At 37.3% G+C, this 26,965-nt stretch overlaps 1 protein-coding gene across 1 annotated transcript; it reads left to right on the top strand.

Annotated features, from left to right (window-relative positions):
• The first annotated feature begins 2,145 nt into the window (after window positions 1-2,145).
• On the top strand, window positions 2,146-26,401 carry LOC120523061 (hemopexin-like). Its single transcript, XM_039744018.1, has 10 exons — window positions 2,146-2,278; window positions 4,877-4,923; window positions 8,476-8,562; window positions 10,090-10,232; window positions 12,536-12,689; window positions 16,171-16,383; window positions 16,716-16,817; window positions 20,473-20,603; window positions 23,483-23,630; window positions 26,090-26,401. Exons 1-10 carry the CDS (start codon window positions 2,154-2,156, stop codon window positions 26,341-26,343), a joined length of 1,404 nt encoding a protein of 467 aa, XP_039599952.1. The 5' UTR covers window positions 2,146-2,153; the 3' UTR covers window positions 26,344-26,401.
• The last annotated feature ends 564 nt before the right edge of the window (window positions 26,402-26,965 follow it).

Here is a 26,965-nt window from a genome sequence, read left to right as displayed (position 1 = left end):
TTCCTCTGTTTCTTTTCTGATGTGTAAGATGTCAAGGTATGTCGTTTCCTATGTGCATGATGAGAACTTAAAATGTGGATTTCAAGTGTGAAGCAAAGAATATGAGATTGTGACAAAGACATCTTGGGTGATAGGAGGCCCAAGATACGGGAGTATTGTCACAGAGCAAACTCCATGGGTTTCTTTAATAATAAGGGAGAGTTAAAGTACATCCCCTCCATGGCAAAAAAACTAATAGCAGGAGTTTGAAGTGGAAGTGAAAATGGCTGCTTATGGAGGCAAGTCTCAGGATAGCAGAGGTGGGAAAGGTGTAGCTGGTCTAGTTCTTGGATTTTGAGTTCAGCAAGGTAATGCTGTCCCTGAGCTTACTGGTGCTGGGATGTAGGCTTTTGAACCACCTCCCAGAATGTAAGAGTAAACAGTGCATGGCTGCAGCGACAGGTGACCCCAATGATGGCACAATATGTGCCTTTACCAGAGTCATCTGCTTTCCTCTAAATCCTGAAGATGCAACAGCCATCCAAGTCTTATTCTACCTCTGTTACCAAAATGCCCAGTCCTTGGCCATTTCCACTGTATTCCATAAATCCACATCATACAATCACTAGTCCTCTCATTATTCTCAAGTCTTGTATCCTACTGTATCATTTAACACACCCATAGTGTCATTCTCACTCCAATTTTATTCTACACTTGCTCCGTCTGCCCTTCTAGAAAGGTATACTCTGAGTCTCGAAATGCAGGATGTCACAGTCATAACTCACGTTGATGTCATGTCAGCTGGTTATCATTAGCGATACATGTTTTTGTGTTTTAATATTTGGACTATGGAATGTTTTCAAAGACATACATGTATGGAATTTGACCCTGAAGAGGGATTTTAAAAAGGTCCCTCTTAGAAGCATCTCAAATATATATGTACTGGAGAATATAACTTCACAAATCTGCTCGAATGGAACACCCGGACCTCAAAAGTTAGGCGCAGGGCCTGGGGCAGTTGCCCCACTTGCCACCCCCAAACGCCGCTCTTGCTATCAATGGTCACACTTTAAAACTCTTTCAAGCATGTTCATTGACTACACAGGTATATATTCCATAATTTGACTTCAACCAACTCTGCTGGCCCTGATTCTATTGTATTGTCATCTGATACATTCAATTCATTTTTGTGAACAGGTTTGCTTCTTTATAGTTTTAGTTGTATTGAATTTTATTGCATTTGGTTTTTGTAATTGTAAGCTGGTGCCCTGCTATGGGCTTCCTCTCTGACAACACTTAGTTTCTGTCTTAAGTCCAATACAGCCCAGGTAAGTTTCAGCCTACTTTGACTTTCATAATCAATCAATCAGTATACGTATGAATACTTAAAATTCATGTTTGCTCTGTCAAGCATTATGGTAGTGTGATCTGTTACTGTATGAAAAATAAATATTGATTGATTGATAAACCTTTGTGCTTTAAAAAAATTAAATTCAACACAATAGGCAATGCTATGTCAGCACATAAATTCTTGTACAAACAACTTATATGTTGATCCAATTCTCCTCACACTGATCAGCACACATAGGTCTTATTGTTTCATTTTGACAAAGTGGAATTCAGCTGAATGAACTCACTTTAGAGAGTCTTTTTGACTGGATCTCCACTGATTTTCAATTTACCAAAATGGTATTAAGCCAGGCTTTTTAAACAGTCTGATATGTTTATTATTATCCATTAAAAGAAAATGCACATTCCAGTGCCATAGGTCAGTTATTTCACAATGCCTGCCTATTGGTAGAAAGTAAACATTACAGTGTGCTGTACTGTCTCAGCATTTCCTAGCAATGGTCGGTTCAAAGGGCCAGCATGGCACTATTGGCAGTTCCCAGCACTTGGTCAACACTCTTTCACTACACACAGTTAAGATTTCTCTACACCCTACATACGGTAAACTGCTTGCCGCCTTCCTGACACAGTTTGCCACTTATTTGCATTTACCTTGACCAGCTTTAGCTTTTAAAAGAGTTAATGATAAATAATGTCTTAGCGCCAAGTCACATTGGTGTTTGCATTAGCAGACGTTGCTCACCACTGACAGAATTTCACAACCAGTTCTGTATGCCAAGCGTGTTTTCCCATCACTCACACATCTGCAGCCCCCCACCACCACAATGTATAAAGGCACAATCGCTGCTCTCTCACCTTGTCACTCTCCGGCACTCTTGACAAGCATGGGGGCGTTATTCTGGACTCTCTGTCTGTGCTTGACTCTGTCTCTGTCTTTCGGCGATCACAGGTGAGAACTGCAGCTTCATTTATACTAAAGCAGATGCACAGTGGAGAGGCAGTTTTGTCTTTAAAGGTGTCCAAAAATTGTTTGTTGTTGAAAAATGTCTTTGTTGCTGCTGATGATGACAAGTTTAATCAGACTCAGACTGTGTTATTTTCTTCTGTGACTATAAATAAAAAACAAATTCAGAAAGGACTTAAAATAAAGAGAAGACTAAAGACATTCTTTAGTACAACAGGGAGCATAATCATAAATAATGTAAAAAGACATTCACACTTTTTGTTGTTAGGTAGAATTACATTTTTTCTGCAACTAAAATAAAAGACTAAATGTTTTCAATTAGACTTGGTGAAGAACTACAGAATTCCATTGAAGGTGAAGATTTGTTTCTTATTAAGAGAAAACCTTTCTCTATTAAGTCCACAGCGATCAGTGGCAGCAAACCCATGACATGATTATAGTTATATCACAAGCAAATATTAAACGGGTGTACAAACTTAATGTTGATGGCAAACTCCTAGTCTGATCAAATTGGTCTTCAAATATGAAAAACTGCCAACCACCCAAATGTAATGAAACAAAAATGACCTGCTGCCCTCTAGAAGAGATCTGTGCTACCTCAATATGAATCTCTTATTCATTTACTTTTCCAAAGCTGGCTAATCCAGTAGATGGTCATGGTTGTAATAGCAGAACATACTCTTACATGCCCTTATTTCTATTGATCCATTTTGAAGTGAGAATTCCACCTAATCTGCATGTCTTTGGGATTTTGGAGCATGCTACAAGAAGCAGAAAGGATGGGTAAGAGCATTTAAACTGAGTTCTGGACCAATAAGTGCTATCAGTACTCTGCCACAGGGCTATCCATTGACTTATTTGATGTAGGAAATAAAAGCTTAGAATGCTCTCATAGGCAGATTAATTTTTTTATGATCCAAACAGTTTTAATTAAGAATCTATTCCTGTTTGTCTTTTGACTGACATCTTAATCGAGCATATTTGCCACTTTTCAGTTTGTTAGTTCTGAAATTCCTAATCAGAGTTTGTTTTACTTTAAAGAGATTTGTTTATTGGAGCTTTCTGTTACAAAATCCAATGAAATGTTGTGAACACTGTAGCAAAACGGATTTGAGGAACAACTTACAGATCAGAAGAAGCCATCTATCAACACTCATTAGAGCTTGAAGTTGACACTCAGTCAAGTAGATTTTTAGGATACCATCCAGTCCTGCAAACTGCATCCAGGTGATGGGGCAGGTGGGCATTTGTCATTATTTAGTCAAACAATAACAGATCTATACACGTTATACAAACAAATTAAATTTGCCACAACAAAACATGTCAAATTCCGTTAGAACAAACTCCGTTTTAACGAAATCCTGGTTTTAACGATTTTTTTTTTTGGTCCAGGCCAATTTCCTACGGAACTAATGTAAAAAACCTAATTACAGCGAAGTCCATTTTAGCTGCAAAATTCATTACAAGGTCATTTTTCATTAAAAAAAAGCAACAAAACAAGCGTGTCTCTTCTGTAGCCTACCTGACTCGCGAAGCAGCGAGTTACTGCAAACCGGAGGCATTGTGGGCGTATCTATGGGCGGGATAACTGTCAATCAAATCGATGACCTGCTGTACTACTTGCGAGCTCGGAAGTTTCGCCGCTGCTTTTAAACTATGTCGCTTATTTCTAAGTTTCTCCGGTTATGATTTGACTTCAATGAGCACATTGTTCAGAAGGAGGATTGTTTTTTTTTATTTTTGGCTCGCCCTTTAGCAAAAGAGCTGACTGCTAGGCTTCCCTCGTAAATTCGCATAAGTTGTACCATATGAGCACCTGCACACCATGAACTTTAAAAATAAGAAAACGTTGCATTTGAATGCGTCGGAATTCTGTGCTCGCACATTTACGCATCCGACAGTGATTTCCTTGATCTTTTTTATCGTGATCTTTTTAAATAAAACGTCTCCAAGTTAAAAAAAAAAAAAGGCTGGACTCACAAAACAACAACTGGCAGTCAGATAGAGGCAGTCAATTCATTTAGGACATTTCAACCCGACAAACATCTTTTATGAAAGTTAAATGGCGCCCGTTATGGACACCGAACGGCGTCGTTCGTGTAATTCAAGTGACACCAAGGAGGGACCCCAGACCACGAAATCTAATAGTACTGACTGCCCGCTGTGGACACCGAGGTGCACCGTTTAAAAAAAAGTGTTGAACTTCTCGCTGCTATTGATGCCAGCAAGAAGAAAATAGACGTTGCCATCGAACTCGACAGTCTGCTTTGTGAGTTGTACGTGCTGAAAGACCGCGCTGTTGTCCAATTCCATTATAAAGAAATACTCGTTGTAACGGATTATTTTTTCAGTTGCGAGTTCTTTATTTTAACAGAATCTGACCTGTAATCTCTTCTATGGACAACGTGCAACCAGCGTAGCAGTCAGATTCAGATCAGACAGACCAGTCATACTTTTCAAGGTGTCGTCCCAAAGCGTGTTCAAGCGCAGCACGTAGATAAGCAGTGAAGAGGACTTGAGGGATATTTTCATTAGGCGTTGCCTTCAATGTCAAGTGTTTATTTTTTCTTTATTTCTCTGCAGCCATCCTGACGTAAAACACGAGAGCAGCCATGACAAAGATCATAAAGGTGAGCATGTGACTTTTCATTTCTGACAGCCTTTGTCTCAAGTAATCACTGTGGCACAAGTGTACATGTTTGCTGAGATGCGAAGACTAAAATAAAACTGTAAATAGTATACCTCATAGCCTCACTATTTTAGTAGTTACTCATTATGGGAGTTTTGAACTATGTGTATTTCATTGACATGGCATTTAAAATTTTAACCACCATGATTACTCATAAGTGGCCATGCCATTTGTTTTTGAAATATTTGAACCCCATCTTTCGAGTAAAGAATCAATTGAAGACCCTGTCAGCAATAAGTACAAAACTGAAAGCTTCTGAGGACAGGAGGACATTCCATCATAGGACACACTCAGGCACACACTATGGGCACATCAATGTGAAATACAGAATACTAACTATTAAATACCACACCGGGTGGCACGGTGGCACAGTGGGTGGTTAGGAGACCAGGGTTCACTTCCCGGGAACTCTCTGCGTGGAGTTTGCATGTTCTCCCCGTGTCTGCATAGGTTTCCTCTCACAGTCCAAAGACATGCAGGTTAGGTACATTGGCAATTCTAAATTGTCCTTAGTGTGTCCTTGGTGTGTGTGTGTGTGTGTGTGCGCCATGCAGTTGGTCGATCATCCTGCCCAGGGTTTGTTTCCTGCCTTGCTCCCTGTGTTGGCTGGGATTGGCAAGAGCAGACCCCCGTGACCCTGTGTTAGGATATTGCAGGTTGGATAATGGATGGATGGAAATACCACACCAGGAAACCTGTAATATTAAATAATACACAAAAGATTATATTCAAAAAACACAATTACAATAATAAAGGATTTTTTTATTACAATAAACTAGGAAGTTGCCTAAATAAATGATTTTAGCATTACATATAATATGCATTACACACTGGAGAGAAGAAAATAAAAATATTGTAAACCTTTTCATAATACATATGAAAATTCAAATACATCAATAAATCTGATTGATCCTTAGTGGGGGCTTATTACGTAAACCTCAATTAACCCAACTTTTTAACACATAAATACACAATCATCAACTGGATCTAAATGAACCCATTCAGAAGTCCAAATCTGTTAACATCAATCAGCTGAAGCTTTTAAGGAGTAATGTCCCATTCTTTGGGTCAATAGATTAGTTCAGATTAATAGCTTCCAATTTAAATAGAAAAAAAACAAAATGCAATTTTAATATAGGTCATGAATAAAATATGAAAAAATAACATTTTTATATATATAAAATAACTACTTGGGTGTAATACTCAACAAATCTAAAAAGCATAATATGTTTATCAAATGTATTCAATCCACAGGGTAACTTACATATCATATTCAACTTTTCTTCTTAAACTAAATTAATGTTAATCAAATTGCCTATTTCTCATCACCTCAAGCACCTGAGCTACCAAATCATTATAAAGAATAAAGAAAAAAGAATGAAAGAAAGAGGAAGATGTTATTTACCTTATAGACAGTAACCATAAGAAAGGCAATACATAACATCATTACAGTATCGTAACAAAAAATACATTTCAGCCACAAAATGATGGATCAGAGCAAAGGAGAATGTCTAAACTCAGCTAAATAAACATAAAAAAAAATTGAAAGACTAGCATTGCCCATAAAAGACAGGATATTAACTGAAGGATTTCATACCTCGCCAATCAGAGTCACAACCTACACTTCCCATCAACAACCCAATGGAGTTGAGCACCAATGCAGAAATGATCAAATTAAAAGAGGTGGAAGATTATTTATAGAAAACATGAAGAAACCATACAGAAAGAGCAACAGCCCTGTAGCAAAGTGGTGTCTTAGCACGGTGAGGTGGCAACTCAACCCTCAGCATAAGTCTGACACCTAAACATGAAATTTAAAAAGGAGTAAATATAATATAGCCTTGACTTTAAACTGGAATAAGCAGATTTGTAAACAGATTTACAGATAATAATTCATTTAAAGTTTATGTGTGATGTATTCTTATAATTATTGTTATATTACAGATCGTAGATATAATGAGCAGTAATATATGGTCTCTTTGCAGAATTTACTGGTTAAGATAACTTACAATTTGTTAAATCTTAAAAATTAGGTCTTATTTATTTTGATAGCACACACTTTAATTACAAATTACATGCAAACACCTTAATGTTGAACACAAAAACAGATGATTACTGGTGCCACATCCAGGATTGGTTCTTTTACCTAAAGCTGCCTGGATAGTCTGTGGCATCCACTGAGCCATGAATTGAATACATTTGGTTTGAGAGTATAATTTTACACTACTGATCTAAACAAAATGTAAAACATACACAGAATATTGTCCATTTATTCATTATCTGTTTAATGCAGTCCAAAATCACTTGAGCCATCAGGATTAGACTGTGGTTAATGAGAAATATCAATGCTCTTTTTGGGTTGCTTTTTATAAAAGTGTAATGTGCTGAGCTGGAATTATTACATCATATACCTAAAATCACAGTCAGACTCAAGGAATTACCTCCACATATAAATTGTCTGATGATCAGGACAATGAGAACAGATATGTATCCAGATATTTAAACTGCACATCATCTAACACATTCACTGATAACAATGTGGCATGCTTCTTTAAGCCATGTAATCCCTTGCTGGCTTATGTACTGGTTGCTGTTCTTCATAAAGGACAGTTCCAAGAGTATATTGGCGCTTTTCCACTGCATACTACGGCACAGCATGGTTCAGTACAGCTCACCTTGGTTCGGCTCAGTTCGGCTCGGTTTGCGTTTCGACTGCAGTTTAGTACCGCTTTAGAGTTGGCGGGATTATTCACGTGTCGTTATAGTTGCGCAGCCTCTACTGCCGTGACATCATCGTAAACGCGCCACAAACAAACACACAACAATGGAGCATATCGACGGAATGGTGTTCTTCATTCTCAGCATGTGGATGTTTTTAATAGCAAGACGAAGGAGTTTGTTTCAAAAGAGGCTGATGGCAGCCAAAGAAAACACAGCTAAAAAAAACAAGAGAGTTTTGGAACTTTTACAACAACACGCAGACAACGACAAATGTTGCGTCCGAACCTTCGCTGGCTGTGCTAAAAATCTAGCAGGTCTGTTGTGTCTCGTGTCGCAAGTTCAGTGACGCAGTAATGACAATTTTCTCCGGCCAATCAGTGACCAACAGAGTTTACACGTCACGTTTTGGTAACGGTTCAGTGCGCTTGGAACCTCCGCTGAGGTGGTACTAAAAAAAGGACCAGGTACTGTTCCCAGTGGAAAACCCCCCAAAAGTGAGCTGAACTGAACCGTGTCGTGCCGTACTATGCAGTGGAAAAGCGCCATATGATTCACTTTGCAGTGTGGCACATATTCTTTATTTAAACAGTATTCTTGACAAATAAGATAGTATTTGTGAAAAAGTGAAGATATTCCCAACATTACAATTCTGAATTTTGCTCACAAGTAAACTGTGTGTTGCCTCAAAAGCACCCCTTAGATATGCTGACTATGCTGGAAAACAGTGCCCCCTTTATAGCATTCTATGTAATTTCAAATGTTTGACGTTTAGATCATCCGGAAGTCCCAGACCGCTGCAAGGGTGTAGAATTTGATGCCATCACCCTGGACAACAAAGGAACAATGTTCTTCTTTAAAGGTAATACGTGTTTAGGATTATCTTTTAAAATATAGCATAGCAATTAAAAGAAATTACTTGGTATGACATCAAATCCAACACAGTGTTGTAATCCAAATTTGTAGTTAACACACTTTTTAAGATTTGTGATATTTACCAATTTTTCAATAGAATCTGCAATATTGTTTGACCAATAACATCTCTGATAAAGAAATGTTAGTCTGCTTTGTCCAGTGACAGAGATTAATTACAGGAAGCAGTAACTTAAATGGGGGTTGATCAAACAGGTCATGAATGGGAAAAGCAAGAATTGTAGTCAAGAGTGATCTTTAATCAGCAGCCTAAAATGTTTAACCCAATAATAATTCTAATTACTTCACATGAGATTCTTTCATTTTTCTTGCTGTAACTTACAGTAAACCCTTTCTTTGAAGTAATATGGAGCCTGCTGTGTCATCAAATACATGCATGTGCTCGAACAGCTCCAATACAGAGAAGACACTAAAGTGAATGGTCCACTTGGATGATTTTGTGTAAGACACTATGGTTGAGGAAAGCACTAGACGTTCCACAAAGAAATTTTGGGGTGCCAACCTGGTCCTCCCTGTTTAGTTCCACACAGAATAAAATAAGAAAAAGGGGCTGCTATATGCACCAATACAAGAAAGTGAAATCAAACCAAGATTGCTGTCAGGCTAGGCATTGCTTGGTTCTGGTTAGTGAGAAAGGAACTCTGTCCATAGTGTGTTCTGTGCAAGACTGAACACCTTCCAGTGGAATTACTTGCCCCACCTGGGCATCTTCTTTGTATTGTGCAGGGAGCAAAAGAGATGAAAGTTAGCTGCAGTGATCCCTCTCAACCCAGGGTGGCATTACCTACCTCAAATGAGCCTAGAGAGTGATTCACAGACACGCATGCATGGCAACGCAAAAACTAGACAATAAGGAATATAAAAAATTATTCCAAAACTAACAGAAAACAATCGTAGTATTTTAGATTAAGCAATAGAGTAATATCTATTATAGTAAACTCTCAGGGTGTTGCCAGAGTCAAATGACAAGGGGCATGGTTTGATGCATCCTAAGAGAAAGATGAAAACCTTCCTGTGTGAAAAGAAGGGCACCACCATGAATGGATAATCATTTAACTATAGTAGCTACCTCAGAAGTCATGTTTACAAAGGAAGAAGATATTTATTCACGACACAAGACGGAGGGAAGACAAATTAGCACAAGGAAAGAGTGCCTGACTTTCTTCTCAGGTCAAGGACAGTTGACAAATTCCCAATTAATAGGTGGCAGCACATGGTCGTCAGTTGGAGATGTTATGATCAAGCAACTCTTTTAAAGGTTTGGACTTGGAGGGCTGTCAGGAGGCCAGTCATTGTTCACCAGTCCATTAGGTGGCAGAATATTGTTAGAAATTGGCAAACTGTTCTGTTTGAATTCTTAATTGCAACAAAAGTAATTAAAGATGGTTCTAATTATCATTTCTGGGAAATACCAAAGTTAACAGTATAAGATCCCCAATATATGATTGTGTTACAGGAAACCACTTATGGAAGGGATTTGAAGGCAAAGTAGCATTTCTTAACGAATCTTTCCCAGAAGTCAACCAAGACATTGATGCAGCATTTAGAATTCACTACAAAGATAAACCAGAAACCCATGACCGAACATTCATCTTCAAGGTATATTTTTATATAGGGTTAATTTATAGAGTATAATAAACTGTAAATTGTAATGTTCATGATCGAATGTTAATTTTATAATTAATGTTATACAGTATATGCAATAGATTGGGCTGGGAATATCAAGTTAGGCTGTTTTCAAATCTAAAATTATTAATTTCCTATAGATTCTATTTCTCCTCATCCCCAGTCACTGTCCAATAGTCTTACCCAGCAGGCTAACCCAATTTGAAAGGCTGTTTCAGAACATAATGAAAAACAATATATGCCCCTAAAGCATGTATGATTCAATGTAGCTAAATGTTATTTGACTTTAAGTATTTACTCAGCAGGTCCTGGTAGGAGTTAAAAGCAGTGTAACTTTGTTTGACAAAATTCATTAGGTTCTCTGCCCTTTGTCAGGCTGTGGCTTCCAGCATTTCTCTCTCTCTCTCCACCCTCTGTCTTTTTTCTTTGATTCTGTATTTGCTTTTATTGTATCATTAAGTCCAACAAAAGTGAATCTATACATAGGATATGTCCAATCCAGACTTCTGTGTAATCTTAATGGTATTGAAGGGTAATCTTTGTTCTTTAGAAATTTCAGATATTGTTTTGTTTGCAATCCAGCTTGTTTTCTCATTTTGTTGTTAAAATTACATTTCAAATGTTTACAATTGTTTAAAATCTTTACCTCCATGCAATGATCCAAAAAGCACTCCAGTCCATGTATTGCAGCCATTTATTTAATTCAAATTTCCACTCTTAGCAATTCCTTCTTTTTGTAGAATTCCTGTTTCTCTGTTGCTATGTAAGGTGTATGATATTATATATAATACATGCAGAAAAATTCCACATTTTACATGATCATAAGAAGCTGCATTCAGTACAAAGCAGGGTTCAACTCTGGATAAGATGCTAGTCTGTTGTATACCCACTCATGCACATACCCACTCCACTCTAATATGGAGTCACTAATTAACCTAATGGGCATGATTTTGGGATAATTTTGGAAACCATGCAGACAAGGAGAGCTTCCTTTGCACTAACCTACCCATTTTTCATCATTTTCAAAAAAACAAATAGTCACTCATGCACAAAAACACAGTGTTTAGAATATTTTGTTTATAAATCGGCATACCTGAACCAGTGCAAGTGCTGGAAAGATTTAAAGCAGTGTTTCCCCACCTCGGTCCTGAGGATACACTGTGGCTGCAGATTCCTAATCAGTGACAACACCTGATAGCAGCAATCTCGTTTAATTAGCTGGTATTATTTTTCTTTTATTCTACATTTAGAAACGCACAGCAGCATGATTTTTACATTTATAAAACATTTAGAAATATTTCTGCTTTTGTTACAGATTTAAATGCCTAATTCTCTTTTGTTGATTTCATTATATTTTGCCCTTTCTCTGTGCAGTTTTTCCCTTTCGTTGTATCTTAATAATGACAATTTAAAACAAGCAGATCAGACACCCAGGCAAACAACACTGAATAATCAAAGGCTCAACTACTTTAGCATCAGACCCACTAATTAGTAAATAATGGATTAATTAAACATTTAGAACACCTAGAAAAGTAGAATGAAATGATCACTTAATTAGCCCAGGAGTCCAATTAAAAACAGAAGCTGGTTGAAACAAAAACCTGCAGCCACAATGTGCCCCCAGGATCAAGGTTGGTAAATACTGATCTAAAAAGCTAAGGCAGCTATTCTCATTGTTAGATGTGGAGCTGCCTTGTGAGGGAACACAAAAAAATTGAGCTGGAAAAAAGTCAGCCCTAAAAGTATGTCTGTTTACATGGGTCTGTGCCTGTGTCTCCACATACAGCTGTGATTCAGTTCCATCACTCCGTCTAGCAGTGTTTTTGCTGTGAGACTCTGCTCCTGTCCCTCTCCCTACTTGCTGCATTTTCCTCTTTCTTGTCCACTGCCAACCACACTTTAAAGTCTCCCACCACTCACATGAGGTCCAAGGTAACAGCTCCCTCTCAACCCAAACCTGAATGAGCTGATCCATGCCAGGATTGAGGCTCTCCGGAAACCTCAAAACAAGGCTGATGGTTTTAGTAAAAAGAGTATATTCGGTACAGTATCTAACCACTTTCACCTCCACCACATGACCAGTCTGCTTCATTTACAGGGGAATTTTAGAAACTGATAGACTGATACAGAAGAATACACAATTTGGAACAACCGTGCTTTTCTCCTAATGCTGCCTGCACCAGAGAATTTGGATCAAAATGAATAGAAAGATGAATGGGCGTTATATGCAGTACAGTCAGACCTTGACAAATTTAATTCAATTTTTTTTCACAAAGGGGAGCCAAGTATGGAGTTACCACAACTTAGCCCTGGAAGCTGGCTTCCCCAAACTAATTCAAGATGAATTCCCAGGAATCCCTGATGATCTGGATGCTGCTGTGGAGTGCCCAGCCAGAGAGTGCCTTACAGACTCAGTGATCTTCTTCAAAGGTGAGTTTTCATACAAAAAATATACAGAAATACCTATGATCTTTTAGCTGAAATTACTAAGCCCCATACACTCACCCCGCAGATGGCGCCTCAACCCGCTTCTATTAGCTGGCGAGAATTGTACGGAATTTATATCCAAACAAATCAAATTCTTTCTAGAGACAAATACATCCCCCGAGATCTCTGCAGGAATACTCTGGGAAACTCTTAAGGCCTTCTTAAGAGGACAGATTATCTCATATCTTTTCCACAGAAATAAATCCGAAGCGAAGAAAGTAGCAGAGATAAAAAGCGAAATTACTAAAATAGATGAAGAACATGCCAGACTACCAAGCGAGACTCTACATAGGAGGAGGCAGGCTCTACATTCAGAATTAAACTTCTTGACAACTAAAGAAACTGAACAACTAATTTACAAATCCAGACATCATTACTATGAACATGGAGAGAAAGCTAATAAGCTTTTAGCTCAACAAATTCACAAGCAAGAAGTGCGCAACGCAATCTCGGTAATCACTAACACGAACGGAGATAAAATAATTGAACACAAAAATATAATGCACATTTTCAGAGACTACTGTAAATCCCTATATACTACTGAGTTTAAAGAAGACAATACACAATCTAATGCATTTCTGGATACATTACAGATACCACAAATAGATGCTTTTAGTGTGGAGGAACTTAATAAACCTCTGGCGTTATCAGAATTACTAAATGCTATAAAGTCACTCCAAGATGGAAAAGCAGCAGGCCCTGATGGCTACCCTGCAGAGCTTTACAAGAAATTCTCTGCTCAGCTAGCTCCCCTCCTATTAGCAACATTTACAGAAGCCAGAGATAACCAATTTCTTCCACAAACCTTTCGCCAAGCACTAATCACTGTCTTTCCAAAACAAAATAAGGACTTATCACAATGTGCATCATACAGACCAATTTCACTTCTGAATAACAACGTTAAAATACTCTCTAAAATCATAGCCAGAAGGATGGAGAAAGTGCTCCCATCTGTAATGTCACAAGACCAAACTGGATTTATTAGGGGCCGACACTTATCTTCAAATCTTCAACGCCTGTTTAATGTAATATACTCACCAACTAAATCAAACACCCCAGAAATTTAAAATCTGGAACCAATGTAGAAAGCATTTTAAGACGGAGAAGCTTCTATCTGTGGCACCCCTGCAAGAGAACCACCTCTTTCAACCTTCACAAACATATGCAGTTTTTAATATCTGGAAAAAATTTGGAATTAACTTGCTTAGAGATCTTTATATAGACAACGTCTTTGCTTCCTATGAACAATTACATTCCAAATTTAACATTCCAGCTACACATTTCTTCAAATCAGGAAGTTTGTTAAACAGAGCCTTCCAGATTTTCCTCATCTTGCACCCTCACCCATGCTGGAAAAAATATTGCTCAATCTCAAGGAATTAGACACCATCTCTACAATATATAAAAACATTTTACAATCCTTTCCTTTCAAAGATCCAAGAGGACACTGGGAAAAAGATCTCTCAATTAATATATCAGAAAAGGAGTGGAAAGTAGCAATGCAGAGAATTCACTCAAGCTCCATATGCGCAAAGCATACAATTATACAACTCAAAATTATATATCGAGCACATCTGTCTCGACTAAAACTCTCCAAAATGTTTCCAGGGCATGATCCAACCTGTGAGCGTTGCAACCAAGTCCCAGCCTCACTGGGTCACATGTTCTGGGCCTGCACCAAATTAACATTATTCTGGACAAAAAATTTTAGAACATTAGAACAATCTAGACGAGAACAGGCCATTCAGCCCAACAAAGCTCGCCAGTCCTATCCACTTTTTTCCTGTTTCCTCCAAGAAAACATCAAGTCGAGTTTTGAAAGTCCCTAACGTCTTACTGTCTACCACACTACTTGGTAGCTTATTCCAAGTGTCTATCATTCTTTGTGTAAAGAAAAACTTCCTCATGTTTGTGCGAAATTTACCCTTAACAAGTTTCCAAATGTGTCCCCGTGTTCTTGATGAGCTCATTTTAAATACCAGTCTCGATCCACTGTACTAATTCCCTTTATAATTTTAAACACTTCAATCATGTCACCTCTTAATCTTCTTTTGCTTAAACTGTAAAGGCTCAGCTCTTTTAATCTTTCCTCATAATTCAACCCCTGTAGACCTGGAATCAGCCTAGTCGCTCTTCTCTGGACCTTTTCTAGTGCTGCTATGTCCTTTTTGTAGCCTGGAGACCAAAACTGCACACAGTACTCAAGATGAGGCCTCACCAGTGCATTATAAAGGTTGAGCATAACCTCCTTGGACTTGTAATAACCTCCTTGGACTTGTATAACCTCCTTGGACTGTAATAACCTCCTTGGACTTGTATTAATTGACTTGTTTAATTACCTCTCAGACAGCCTTGGACTCACAATCCCTCCTAACCCATTAACAGCTGTGTTTGGGGTTCTTCCAGAGGGGCTTAAAGTGGAGAAAGACAAACAAATTGTGATTGCATTCACTACACTCTTGGCACTCAGACTCATTCTGATAAACTGGAAGAACCCAAACTCTCCTCTTTTAAGTCAGTAGAAAACCGATGTGTTATATTATTTGAAATTGGAAAAAATCAAATACTCAGTTAGAGGATCCGTACAGACTTTTTTCAAAACATGGCAGGATCTAATCAGTAGTATTTTAAAATAAGTTCATAAAGCACAGAGAATTTATTAATTTAGGTATGTTTACAAGCCTTAAATTTTACGCCGCTTGGCTTGCTCTCTCTCTCAGGGGTGTGGATCGATCTGTTCTTAACTCAATTTTTCTTTTTGTAAAAACTTGATTGCTTTGTGTGGATTGTAATACAATTAATAATATATATATTTATATATACAGAAATAGAATTGGAAATCAGATCTAGAAGTAGGCTTGATAGCAAAATACAAACTCATAGTTACATAAAAACAAACTTGTGGCCATACTTGTGGGTTGTTATCAAGGTGGGTTAGGTGAACCAAAAATATATTGACCCTACCCATGTATCTAAAGTATAGACCAGAACAATGCCTATCTGTGGTTCGTCTAAGCATTTTTGTAGCTCCAGCACAAGGTGTTTAAAGTTTAGTCCAAAATGATTAATTTGACCCATTAAGGAGGCCCAGTAGCCATCAGGTTGGTCATACATGCAGCTGACAAAACTTGAAACTAAAGTTCAGAAGCAGGTTGGTGAACCCAAACTAGCAATGGAGAAATGTAAGTGCTATGAAATGAAATCTCAATGCATGATGAGTTTGGAACCAAGAGAGCCAATTTGGAGGGCATAGATGATCTAGTCTTTATCTTGATTTTTTTCTTTTTAACCCCTTGGGTTATCATTTATTTATCTATTGTGACATATTCCCAAAAGTGAGCATTAGCAAGAAGCCAATGTAACTAAAAGAAGGCTTATTAAAAGATGAACGCTTAAAAATGTGTTTTATTTTTTGTGTTAACAGATTCTCATGTGTACCATTATGATCTCCTCACAAAAGCTGTGAAAAAGAGAGATTGGCCAAATGTTGGGAACTGCACTTCAGCACTTCGCTGGCTGGAGCGTTATTATTGTTTCCATGGCTTCAATTTTTATCGTTTCCATCCAGTCACTGGACAATCAAATTTTTCTGAACCTCTAGACAGCCGTGATTACTTTATGAAGTGCCCTGGCAGAGGTGAGAAGCGTAAATTTTGAAGAAATGTATTATTATAGAGTTTATTTAATTGAATTAAAAAATCTTGGCAGAAATAGTAAATAACTAAAGCTGCATTAAGGAGTCTCAAGGAACTTTGCAACTTTATAAAGGGAATAAACAAGCTATAAGCAAGTTGTGTCTTTTAAAATAATTTGTTTGACAGTATCATTATTGTAAACACTTGGTTGATCTTGGATTTGTTACTTGTTGATAAAAACTGTTCTTACAAGGAGAGCAGTAAGCCTTTCTTGTTAATGATTTATTTCAATGACAGCTCACTCAATAACATGTTCTCCTCTTCATGTTAATAGGCCACGGCAACCACAGCAGAAGGGCTATGATGGATCCATGCAGCAACCTCCCCTTTGATGAGTTCACTTCTGATGATGAAGGAAAAACATATGCTTTCCGACGTAAGAAATAGCTTAAGCTTTCTCTGGTGTAATAAAAGCATGTTTAAATTTGGAAAAGGAAACCAGACAGAGAGAACATCATATGTTGAGCATGGGAAAGGCGCTATATAAATAAAATGTACCATTATTATTATTATTATTATATGTTCATATGAATAGGAAGTCAGTGTCCAGCCTGTTAAGGTTCAAACTCAGGATGTTGGTCCAATGCAGGATTGGTTCCTACATACCATTACAGCATTTATCACTTTTCAACTAACACATTTTTTCAATTACAACTTAAGGAGATGTCACTTTAGAAAATTAGAACAATCTAGATGAGAACAGGCCTGTCAGCCCAACAAAGTTTGCCAGTCCTGTCCACTTTATCCATCCATCCATTATCCAACCATTATGATCCATTATCTATGTCCTAACTACAGGGTCTGCTGGAGCCAGTCCCAGCCAACACAGGGCACAAGGCATAATCATAATTAATCTCTTTAGCCCCAGAATCAGCCTAGTTGCTTGTACATAGATTGTGTTAAACTTGTGCATTTGCCCACAATCTGGAGGAAATTAATTGCAGAACAAATGGTTCTTTTTACAGTTTTTCAGATGTTATGTTAATATATCTACTCTATACTGTATGTATATAAAATCCTAAGCCTAAAATTGAAACGGTGAAGTTTTTATGCCACGTTTTTTGTCAAGCTTTAAATTGAGCTTATTTTAAAACCTAAATATATATGTTTGGTATCAGCCTTTTCAGAATTTATCGAAATAATGTGATGTTGTTAGATTTTCAGATTGTTATTCCATTTTTAAATTATAAAATAAAAAATATCAAGAACTCCTGTCTCACGAGATGGGGCTTTGTGCCAAAAGATTTAACCATGCCCGGGGCTGGAAATAAAAGACAAAGAGTAGGACAGCTTCTGTACAGGCTTTTAAATGTTCGAAGCGCTGCACGAGATGCAGATTACGTGGTATGGCAAGCACCAGCAAGCCAGTAGCTGATCGAGCAAAGCTGAGGTTAAAAAAAAAACTATTTGATTCCCAATGTATCACTGTTTAATAGTCAGTTTCGGAGTATCAACCAGATCTTCTTGGGGTGCGTTTAGCACCCCTCTTCACAAAGCGAGCAGGGGGAACCTCCTAGTTAGAAATAAAAAGAAGAAAAGAGATGCAGAAAAAAAGAACTCAGGACTTAAAATCCAAGTTTGTTTAATAAGGTGCTACGATTCCAAAATCACACAAGTTCACAGGCCCCAAGAGTAACACCCTTCAATGTTGTCATCAGCATATTGACAAACACATCAACATTGACTTGTCATAGAGGTCGCCTAAATCAATAGATTCCATATAATAAGCACGAACTAAACAGTCCATTAAATTTCAGAGTTTTTTTTAGAATGTTTGGAAAAGAAATACAGTAGTATAAATATCATAGCAATCAGACTTTGCTTGGTTTCTGGTTGTATTCAAAAAAGTAATAGAGACATCAATTAATATAAAAGTGAATCTTTGAAAGTTAACAGTAAAATCACATAAAAAGGTCATACAGTAGCTATAGAAGTGATTTTGGCAATCAAGTTCTGTGAGTCAGCAATAATAATAACTCCTAGTTACCATTTGCACATTGATATTTTAGAAAAACTAGAGTGCTCCGCCCCCTGTTCGGTTCGCTCGCCCACCCCCGGATTTGGTTAACCGGATATGCAATTTAAAGAGATTTTTATTTTCATGGGAATTGTTACATACTCTTTTGATTCTATGTTGTATCGCTTCTCCGTGATCATAAATATACACCTGACCGAATTGTTGTAGCTTTAATTGCTGCGGGACCACAGATTCTCATTGTGTATGGTCCATTATTGTGTAAATCTACGTTTTGAGCATTGAATGATGTGAACACGAAAAGATTATTGTAGACTCAGATATTTTGCCTGTAGTGTTTCAACAAATATTTTATTTCTCGTGGATAGGCCTCTTCATTGGGAGGCAGCACTACTTTTCCCTGATGGCAACACGAATTAGACGATTTACAAGTCTCCAACATAAACTTTAAAGCCTTACAATATCTACATACTTCTGACATATCCCCTATGTCCATATATTCGATCTCTTTTTGCTGTCCGTTATTTCACAGAGTAATAATTTCCTTTTTTTTTGTGTTAATGCGATCTTTATTTTTTTTTTTTTTGATACTTTTCGAATTTTCCTACATTCATATTCTTTAACTTGCACTGCATATGTGTATCGCACCAACACTTTTGAACCTCTTTATAAAGTCTTTTATTTCTGATCCTGATTGGACCTACGAGGTTTTCAATTCCACTTGGTCCAGGCTGATTATTACTTTCCTTATTTTCAGAATTTGCACATTGATTAGTATTGTTCTTTGTGCAATTTTTTGCCTTCTTTTCTCTCCAATACTTATGGGTCTCTTTTTGACACACTGCTCTTTCTTCTTTGCTTAGTCGTTGACGTGCCATCTACTTTGTAGAACATATATCATTTTTAAGAGCTGAGAGCACATTAAGTGTGTCTGCCAAAAGTATTCCAACAACTGAGAGGTTATATGTCCATGTTCTCGCGGGACATCAAAGTGTCTTTCCAAGAAGGTCACGTCTCCACCCAAGGTTTTTTTATATAATAAACAGATTTTTTTTTTATTGCTTCAATAGCTACATATTATGACCAACAGGCTTGTAAAAATATTTAGATACTGCTGAGCCACTGAAGAATTTAGTAGCATGGGGGAATCAAACAAGCATATGGCGTTAAAAAAACCCTTACAACTAACTTTAATGCTGGCCGGAAGACATGAAGCTATAAGGCAGGTGTCTTCAGATGAATATTCAATGACTTGATCATCTGCCTGTATAAGCAAACCCTTAATGGCTACAAAACCAGCAGAGTATGGAAAGGACATTAAAAATGACAACTAAATTAAAAATGCTGTAACGTCAATTGTAAAAGTACTGTACAGGCAAAGGAAGTTTTCAGCTACAAAATGGCTGAGTTTTGCTTTTCCCATCAAAAAAAAGAAAAAAAACATTGTAAGAGTTGATTGCCTTACCATTGCTCAAGCTCACCTTTATGTTAATATCACAAGCTGGGAAACACAAGCTAAGCTCCTAAGTGGTGGCTCCCAGTTGAACAATTCAGAAATAACTTTCTTGCCCAAATTCTGTCTAATAGTGGTGAATTTCCCCAAGCATCTGAATTTCCTTATGAGATTAATAAAGTTTACTGTATCTAATCTAATCTAACCTTATGTGTGGCCCACCATCTAATTTTACTGAATACAAATTTAAATTAAAGGCATAATTTCCAGTACTAATAGGCTGCAGTCCAACTCTTTACAAACTTGTAATAAAATAAGTGGCTTCAGATAATGGTTAAATGGACAGTTCCAGAAATCTAAATTAACCAGTGATTACTTTGGTTTCATCATTTGATAAATTATGGGAAGAGCTAAAGTGGCTTTTATGAGAGGGAATGTGCATGCTGATGAAGTGATGAACATGAAAGCAGGAGATACTTCAAGTTCTCACCTTTATGACTTCATGTGCCTTGTTTTTAAAATTCTTTTTTTACGTTTTACATGGCAGGAGAATGGAATTCATCACCCACAGTTTTTATCTTTTTTACTTTCTTACTAATCCAGAAAATGTTTTCCTGCGTCTGGATTCCAAAAGAGATGGCTGGCATGCTTGGCCTATCAAACATAACTGGAAGGAAGTGGAAGGAACACCCGACGCAGTCTTCAGTTGGGACCACAAGATGTATTTTATCCAGGTATGCGAAACTAAAAAAAAGCAGAGATGAAAAGCAGCATCAAAAATCAATGTTTATGAAGCGAGCGCAATAGCTGAAGTGAGAGTTTTAATTTTAAAAGTTAAGGAAGTAAGACCGACATTGGTTGTTTGGGTCACTACATGTATATGATAAAGGCTATAAAATTAACTATTAGACACAAACATCTTAAATTCATTATAACTTTATAAGCACATAAAAGCGAATCTGTACAATAAAACCTACAGGCAGATCAGGGAATCAGCAAATAGAAGAAGCCTAGCTAAATTCTAGTCTCATTCCGCGCTGAAAAGTTAGCCTCCAGTGTCCATTTCTTGAACTCGCTTTTCCAATGTAGGGTTGCCAGCAGAACTAACCTACAATACATTAGGAGCTTCAAGCATAAGGTGCAAACCATACATTAAAATCAATTTCAGTGAATTTATCTTTGTATAGGTTCAAAGCACTATAGATTCATTGATGGGATCCATTAACTGGAAACTATACAACTAACTATACATTTTTATACATAAGCATTTATATTCAGTAACTGAGAAATTTGTAAACTACAGCTAAAATCTAAAAGAAACCACACTAATGTTATTAAGAAGATATTAATTACTTTTGGACAGTCTCCAAAGCTGTGTGAATGCTTTTAAAATCCAATTTAATGTGAAGTAGAGCATTTGAACCTCTGAAAAGGATTTAGGAATTATGTTAACATTATATGCTTATCACATAGGAAATGTATGAAGCAAAAAAAAGGTGAATAAAACAATCAATTGACTTTATGCTGAAACTGTCTAATGCATTTTTGAGATCACATTCAGAGTACTGTTTACACTTCTTGTCACCATGTTACTAAAAAGACAAAGCAGCAGTAAAGGGCTTGCAGAGAAGTGCATCTTGGAGCTAAAGGGGTTGTCCTACTCTGACAGGTTAAAGCAATTAATCTGTGGCTATCTAATTTGGACCTTTTTAAAGGTGTCTTTAAAATGATCTATCAGAAATTTGTCAATTAAATTCAAGGAAAAATTAAGGGGAATTTAATTTAGGGGTGAAATCAAGAGACATTTCTTTACATAAGGAGTCATGAGAATCTACAACAAAAAATGTAGTTAAAGCAGAAACCTTGGCATGAATTTGTGTGAGACTGCTTTGGTCACTTTTAAGCAATTAATCTGAAGTTTTTTTGGATATAATTGTTTTAAATCAAATGATCCTTGGAAAATGTTTGTGTAAGAATCATTCTCAGTGACAGATATGCAAAAACTGATTAAAGGGATAATCTTAATAATAGCCAAATGAAATCAGAACAATTGGATTACCAATACCAGAACAACACACAGAAACGTATACTAAAGTTGAAGCCCCTAAGTTCTCAACTTAGCAGTAGTCTTTTGTTTAAATAAATCAAAGTTCTAGCATTGCAAGTAGTGTGCAGCCATTTTAAATATGGGCAGTATGATGGGGCACCTGCAGCAATACACTGAAAATCATGTAGCCAGCTATTAGTACTGTTAGGACGAACAATATTTCACTGCCCATAGAAAATGATGTACAAAAATAAAATCAAATTTTGTACAAGTAGCTCAGTCTATAAACTACCCAAACATGATTGATGGAAAGAATGGCTTGCTCTCATTTGTCCAGCTTCCTATGTTTTTATGCGCTACCAAAAAACAAAACATCAGATTATGAATTCATGGAGAAATTAACCCTATGGTGAATCCATGATCCCTTAAAGCACTGAAAGGCTACATCTTGATTGCTTAGTTAAGAGCGTAGTGTAAAGGGAGGTAAAAGTAGAGCAAGGCAAATAGAAAGAGAGACAACCTCAGCATGCTGAGATACTGTACAGTAACATCCCAGATGCAGTGTAGAAGTCAGAGGTCCACTTGGCCAGCTAAGAGTGGGAGTTCCTTTTTGAGCCAGAATTGTGCCCAGTGAGGCAAGACAAGGATCAGTTGCTCACAAGTGCTCTTAGAGGGCTCATCCAAGATTGCTCAGGAGAAGGGTGAGTGTAACAGGAAGTAAGAGCTGAGAAAGGGAGATGGGGAGAGTCAGCTGTTGTGTAATGTAAAACTCTCTCGTCACAGGCCACTTGTTCATTAAGGGGCAAGGGACATTCCCTTTAACACAACTGAATAAGCTGTCATTCCTGGTTTGGAGGCCCTGGGTTTGTTGCCAGCCTTTTTACATAATATTCTGAAATACAGAAATGCAAGGCCCTGAGAGATTATTCACCTCACCAGTGACATTTAGGAGTAGAAGATCAGTCAAAACAGTGGCAGCATCAAGTGCCAGAGCAGGATAACATATTCATACATGCCAACCAATTTAGAATTACAATTCAGCCTACCTTGTATGTCTGAAATCCATCTAATAGATTCAAAAAACAGTATTTATGCTTTACAAAGGACCCCAGGTCTCTGAGACCAGTCAAGCAGTACTTACAATCACTCAGTTATGTTATTCCATTCTATGGGCACCTGTGGCTTAACAGCATTGAACACTACATGAAAGCCCATTATGAATGAGATGCAATCTCCTGCAGGGTCCATTACTGCTTGTCATTTTAGAATCACCCCCCATGCTGTCCATTAACTAATGCTTAACAATAAGTTATCATGATTTAACTAGTTTGTGGGACATTCCTGTAAACAAAAACATCATAATTTTTCATTTACTACTTATTTTTATTTTAGCGTACACTTTTTTCTGTCTTTTTAAAATTGTATTATTTCCTGTAAATGGAGTGAATGCTTTATACATTTCTTAGCAGCTTCACAAATTGTATGTAATTCCAGTAATGTGCCTTTCACTGTGAAAAATGCAATTTTCCTGGATATGAAGGTCTTCATTTGTGTACTTCTCAACAGGGGGACCAAATTTACATCTACAAGTCGGAGCAGCATTACAATCTTGTGGAGGGATACCCTAAATCACTGGAATCAGAGCTAGGAATACAGGGGCCAGTGGATGCTGCCTTCAATTGTCCAAATTCAGGAGTGGTGCACCTCATTAAAGGTAATATACTTATTTCTCTTATCTGACAGCATGGCTCCCAAGAGCTGGTGTTTATTTTATAATGGGGTAATTATACACTGAATAACAAAGATCACTGAACTGCTATTGGTCAGACATTACACAATAAAATGCCAAAATACAGTAGAACATAAAGCCAGCCTAAAATGCCCATCTGACAGAACACTGGTCAGCATTTTCAGCGTTTCCATGACACACACAACATGCATCAAGGTAGACATTAAGAAGAAGATAGAATTTTATTTTGTCTCCTGGTGGAAAATTTGGTAAGATTGGGTTAATAGTAGGTGCATTAGAGACTGTGTGTCAGAAATGGCGGTGTTTAATACTGGTGCACCTCAGGGAACTGTCCTGTTTCCCTTCTTGTTCACCATCTACACAAATTACTTCCATCACAATACATGTGCTTGCCATCTACAGAAATTTTCATCATAGGCTGCATTAATAATGGAGATGAGTCAGAGTACAGGAAAGTTGTGGAGGATATTGTCTTGTGGTTTCAACATCAGCAAGACAAAAGAGCTGGTGGTGGACTTTCAATGTGCCAAGACACCTCTGAAACCAGTCACCATTCAGGGGGCAGACATTGGAGTGATGCAGTGCTACAAGAACCAGGGGGTGCACGTAAACAACAAACTGGACTGGTCTGATGGTCTGGTCTCACTATACAAGAAGGGCCAGAGCAGACTGTACTTGTTAAGGAAACGCGGGGCTTGTGATGTATGCAGCAAGCTGCTGGGAAATATTCTACCAGTCCATAGGTGGCAAAACTGGATGCCATCATGAAAAATCCCCGCTCTCTTGGAGCACTTTTAGCCATAGGCAAAGAAGAACCCCTGGGTGTCTTTTCTGCCCACTGCAATTCAATGCTTCCAATCTATGTACTCGTTAAGTTTACCTTTATTTATTTATTTATCAATTGATTGATTGATTGGCTGTATTATCCGTCCTGTGAATGTTTATCCTTATTTTTAGGTTTCTGCTTCTGTATGCACTTAAATTTCCCCATAGGATTATAAAGTTTATTTAATCTAGTCTAATTGATTTAGAATGCCATAATGAAATGCCAACGCACAGTGCCCATAGAAGGCATTTAGCTGTATCACTTTCTAGAGCATTGTGTCATGGAACTCAAACAATGTGAGCCAGCGCAAAATAAGATAATATATTGGAATATATAGAAAACTTTACTAACTCGACTCAATTTTGAAAAACATTCAGTGAAGTGTTGTATAGTATTGAATTGTTGTAATGCACTTTTAACCTTTTTATGTGTAACTTTTGCACAGTTTTTAAGTACAGCATTCTATCACTCATTATTACACAACCAATAAACAAAATGCTTAATTATTTGAATCAATAATTTGTTATTATGCTATTATGCAACAGTGAGAAAGGGTTTTTTTTCCCATATTTGTAAATCTATTTATTTAGCACCTTTTCGAGCCAAGTCAAGTTTGTCATGTGTGCCATTCTCACATGCATGGTCCTCAGGAAAGATGAGAAAAAAATGAATATATAAATAAATCAATTTCAAAAAGGTATACATGGGATAAATTAATATTTGTTGTTATGATTGACATACAAAAGTGTAGTTTACATGCCATATCAAAAGTCAAGCGTGGTGCATTAAAAAGAAGCCCCGCACACAGTAAGGAACCCCATTCTAATTTTAACAGCGTCAGTTGTACTCGGGTGAAGTTAATAGGAATTGCTTGTTGGTGTTTTGTTTATAGTTTTATATATATTTGTGTGTGTGTGTGTGTGTGTGTGTGTGTGTGCTGCAGTAGAGACATGCTAAAATAATTAGAACAGCGTATTTGAATTTTGGAGATGTACTGTATATTCTACAGCTTGGATATCAAACTCAGGTCCTTGGGACCACAGTGGATGCAGGTTTTCATTTTAGCCACACCATCTGTGAATCATCAGTTGCCTCCTTTTTATTGCATACTAGGAATTAACCATAGCAGAAGAACCAGACTCACTCCTCAAGAGCCATTTGAATTAGTAGGACAGAATACTTTGATAATTGCAGAGCTTTCTCACACTTATCCATCATTCATAAATATGAAATTGATGGGCCCTGTTGTCTTTCAGTAAGTGTGGCTTTATCTCGATTACACTGTCAAAACAGAAATAATTGGTGCTGAATAGCCTACAGGTTTTTCACAATTTTTTAACTATGTATTATCTGTATTTCAATTATGACGTGTGTAGCTAGCTTGATTTTATTGAATTTATACATTCCCATGTCCAAGGGCATTCTGATTAAGACTTTAGAGACAGTTGTATTTCAGGCCTTCAATAGATTCAGTAGAAAGTGCATCTCTGATAGTCTTGGTATTGCATTATTTACCCATTACCTTTATCTTACTGAAATGAATTATCATTCATACGTAACCTTGTTCTAATTACTTTTGTTGTTGCTTCTATTCCAGGAAACACAATGTTTGATGTGGCTTTGCTGCAGACTCCACGTACAGTTGTCAAGACGTGGCATCTCCCATTTTCCCATGTGGATGGAGCAATGTGTGGATCTGATGGGATCAAGGTATTCATTGGAACCAAGTACCATAAATATGACTCTGTCATGTTATTGGCCATGTCCAGAATACAGCCCATAGACCACGACATTGCTACTGAACTCATGGGTTGTTCTCCTAAAGATCCACACAAAGAACATCATGCGTAAGGGGAATGCACTGTTTGTGACCCTGAGAGAAAATCAATAAAAAAAATTTGAATTGTTATGTTTGTTGACTCTGTCTAACCGTCTAACACAGAATGTGTAACATTTTTCACACAGTTTGATTTATTAGAGCAAATTTAATATCCATCAATCCATCCATCCATCTTCCAACCTGCTGAATCCGAATACAGGGTCACGGGGGTCTGCTGGAGCCAATCCCAGCCAACACAAGGCACAAGGCAGGAACCAATCTCGGGCAGGGTGCCAACCCACCACAGGCAAATTTAATATTCAAGTGTTTATTTTAAAATGTCGAGCCCATTATGTCACCTACTCTTTTAGGAGGGGGGGTTATTTTTTAAATACCCTGTTGACAAGAAGACAACCCCCAATTATAAGACAGTGTGAACTGTCCCTCCTGTTGTGCTGCCAAGAAATTTCAAATGCAAAGTAGGAAGCAGGAAGAAGAATGAGGTCAAATTTGAAAAGCAGGTACAATAAAAATGTGAAGCAGACAATAATTTAGCGCTCTCTTTTTTAAGGGGATAAAAAAGTTATGAATTTTCCTTTTAAAATCTTCTATAAAATGACTTACCTCAGTGTCAAAATTTGACTAAATTCTATT

This window comes from Polypterus senegalus, chromosome 2 (assembly GCF_016835505.1).
Source record: "Polypterus senegalus isolate Bchr_013 chromosome 2, ASM1683550v1, whole genome shotgun sequence".
NCBI classification, from domain to species: domain Eukaryota; kingdom Metazoa; phylum Chordata; class Cladistia; order Polypteriformes; family Polypteridae; genus Polypterus; species Polypterus senegalus.
The sequence above is the reverse complement of the archived record's forward strand: the minus strand, read 5'-3'. Positions and strand labels throughout refer to the sequence as shown.